Source organism: Mastomys coucha, chromosome X (genome assembly GCF_008632895.1).
Source record: "Mastomys coucha isolate ucsf_1 chromosome X, UCSF_Mcou_1, whole genome shotgun sequence".
NCBI lineage: Eukaryota > Metazoa > Chordata > Mammalia > Rodentia > Muridae > Mastomys > Mastomys coucha.
Window position 1 is genome coordinate 148,675,055 of NC_045030.1, and position 3,398 is coordinate 148,678,452.

General features: G+C 45.5%; 1 protein-coding gene across 1 annotated transcript in view; it reads left to right on the forward strand.

Annotated features, from left to right (window-relative positions):
* The first annotated feature begins 821 nt into the window (after nucleotides 1–821).
* The window catches only part of Acot9 (acyl-CoA thioesterase 9), a 46,924-nt gene continuing 44,347 nt past the window's right edge, over nucleotides 822–3,398 (forward strand). Inside the window, exon 1 of the mRNA XM_031369896.1 lies at nucleotides 822–1,063. Coding sequence (XP_031225756.1) covers nucleotides 1,044–1,063 — 20 coding nt within the window. The 5' untranslated portion in view covers nucleotides 822–1,043. The remainder of the gene's footprint in view (nucleotides 1,064–3,398) is intronic.

Below are 3,398 nucleotides of genomic sequence, written 5' to 3' on the forward strand. Positions count from 1 at the left end.
ATAAGACCTTCTCATAATTGACGAGTTTAGGAGTGTGCTATCATGCCTAATTCTGAAAACTTTTGTTCTGTTTTCTCCTTTTTTGGTTTTGGGAATCGAACCCAGGGACTCCAACATGCTAGGCTTACACTCTGCCCTCAATCCTTTTTTTTTTTTTTTTTTTAAACTTTTCATTTTGAGATTGGAGCTCAGCAAACTGCACAGACTGGCCTCAAACTTACTTTGTAATCAGGCAGGTCTTGAATTTGTGATCTCCCAGCCTCAGCCTTCTGGGTTGCTTGGATAACAGGGACGGGCCTCCCTTGAAATTCTCTTAAACTTGATTTTTCTTGCTAAGCTTCATCTTTTTAAAAACCGAAATGTTAAATAAAAACAGGAACAATATTTCTTATGGCCGAAACCTCATTTCAGCTCTGGTTGGTCTCTAAGTGGTAGCAATTCTCCTGCCTCAGTCCCTATTTCCGGGAAAATAAGCAAGGTACCTATATTTTGAAAAGCTGCTCATATGATGTCAAAGGCGAGAACTACAGACTGGGAGTAAAGGTTCAAGCGTAAAAAAATAAAAGAGCTCTACCAAGGCGGAGGAATGTTGTGTTTCGGCTGAATGGTTCATTTACTTAACAATGGAGGGAAGAGTCCTGCTTATAAATAAGTCTCCGACCCCACCTAGCTGATTGACTGGGAAGTTCCATTGTCTCAGTCTCCAGTCTCCAGCTGCCCGCCAATCAAACAGCAGGACCCACCATTCTCCACGCGGTAGTCCCGCCCCCAGGGGCGCAGCCCCGCCCCCGGGCAGCGGAGCGAAGTCGCGCTCTCGGGCGGCGCAGCCCCTCCCCCGGGCAGCGCAGCCCCGCCCTTCCTGCAGCGAGGCCCTCCCTATCCCCCAGTGCTCTTGTGGCGTCACCTAGAAGGTGGAGACCAAGATTCCATCCGGCGCGCTTGCGGGTGTTTGGAGGTGGGCTGCTGCTCACGCTCTTCTGCCGCCTGCTTGTCTCTACCCGGGAGGACCTTGGTTGTCCTTCGTGGGTAAGCAGTGGAGCGCCATGAAGCGGGCAGCGATGCGGTAGGTGGCAGGGCGTGGAAGGGCGCCGTCCCGCGGTGCCCACACCTTCCTTTGCCCCGCGAAGCTAGCGGGGCGGTAAAAGCCGGGGGCAGGATGGAGGTGGTGAACATTTCGCTTGGGAGGAAAAGGCACCCTCTGCCAGACCCGAGTCCATCGGCCTACCCTGGAAAAATGCCACCACCCTACTTTAGCGACATCTGACACTTTTAAAAGGGAAGACGTTGGGTGTTCCCTTGAAATTCCTATCCTTTTGCTCATCAGGGGTGTGGCTGGAATCTTGGTGTAGCCCCTTTTTCCAAAAGCCAGTACTTTCAGTTCCGCCTTGCCTAGCCAGCGCTTTTCTCTTTAAAAAAACATTTTGGGGGTTGCGTGCTTGACACACTCGGAATCTTACTTAAGTATGTTATATATGTAAAGACTGTGGAGTACCGTTTGGCTCTCTTAAGCTGATTCATCTGTTTAGTTTAATTTTATTTAGATAGATATATTTTTATTATTTTATGTATGAGCGTTTCTCTTTCATGTGCTTCTGTGTCCTACATGCATGCCCGGTGCTCGAGGAGGAGGTGAGCCTCCATGTGGGTGCTGGGAATCAGGTCCTTTTGCAACAAGTGCTCTTAACCACTGAGCCAACTCTCCAACCCCTTGTTTGTTAATTTACTTAATTAAAATTTTTCGAGACAGGGTTTCTCTGTGTATCTTTGGCTGTCCTGGAACTCGCTGTGTGTAGACCCAACTGGTCTCAAACTCAGAGATCTGCCTGCCTCTGCCTCCCGAGTGCTGGGATTAAATACATGTGCCATCAACACCCTGTTTATTTTTTTTCACCCTGTTTATTTTTGAGACAGGATTTCACTGTGTAATCTTGGCTGGTCTAAGGTTCGATCTATATCTATATCTATATATGTGTGTGTGTATGTGTATATATATACATATACATATATACATACATATATATACATATATACATATATGTATATGTACATATATATACATATACAAATACACATAAATATACACACATATATACATGTACATGTATATATGTACAGCTGATAAAAATCTATTCTTCAGATCACTATTTTATAAGTGTTCAAGGTCTAACATATACAGTTCAGGGACTAGAGAGATGGCTGCGTGGCTAAGAGCACTTACTGCTCTCCCAGAGGACCTGAGTTTGGATCTCATACCCATTTCAAACAGCTCACAGCCACCTATAACTCTAGCTCAGCAGAGTCATTGCTCCACAGGACATCCTCCCCCACATACATGTGTACATACCTACGTACAGATGCACACATACCTCAGCCTCTCAAGTGCTCTGATTGCAAGCATGCATGCACCACCACTCTTGATTTTATGTGTGCTAGGAATGGAACCCAGGGCCTTAAGCATGCTGGGCAAGCACTCAGCCAACTCAGCTATATGCTCAGTTCATATAGAAATATTGTTTAAAAAGTGTTCAAAGTTCCCTTTGCATATAGAAATTAGGGCCCTAAGACTGAGTTTCCAAATATGTTGACCTAGGTGTTTTTTCTATATTCAGTTCTCCTTTTTTATGTTACTGGGGTTTGAACTCGGGGCCATTTTGTCTTTCAGTAAATGTTAACAACAGAAATGACTAGCTGTCCTTTTTGTGTCATGTTCATATGGGGTCTGTGTGCATGTGGGGTGAGGTGGGGTATGCACATGTATGTGTGCAAGTGTGTTTGTCCATGTTTGCATGCAGAAACAAGAGGTCATCAAGCATCCTGCTCTATCACTGGCTTTCTTCCCATAAGACAGGAGATCTCACGGAGACTAGAGATTATCATTTAGGCTAGACTTGCTTGCCAGCAAGTCCTGCTAATCTTCTGGTCTCTGGGGTTATAGGCACACATGCAGCCACACCTGAGTTTGTATGTGGTTGCCAATATCTGAGTCCAGATCTTCATGCTTGCACAATAAGCATTCCTACCCACCGAGCATCTCCCCAATCTTTCCAGTGCTTTGAATTGAAAAAAAATATTGTGTGTATGTATGTATACCTGCATTCTCTCATTCTCTCTCTCTCTCTCTCTCTCTCTCTCTCTCTCTCTCTCATTCTCTCTCTCTCTCTCTCTCTCTCTGTGTGTGTGTGTGTGCGTGCGCACATGTGCACGCGTGCCATGGTGTGCATGTGGATGTTAAAGGACAGCTTTGTGAGTCAAGTTTTTCCTTTTACGTTTTTGTGGGTCCTGCAGATTGAACACATCTTGCCAGAATCATGACTTTATCACCCTCCACATCCTGTTATGTTCTTTCAAACTAGGTTTGTTCTATTTCAGAACCCTGGTTTGTGGGGTGGCAGGATAGA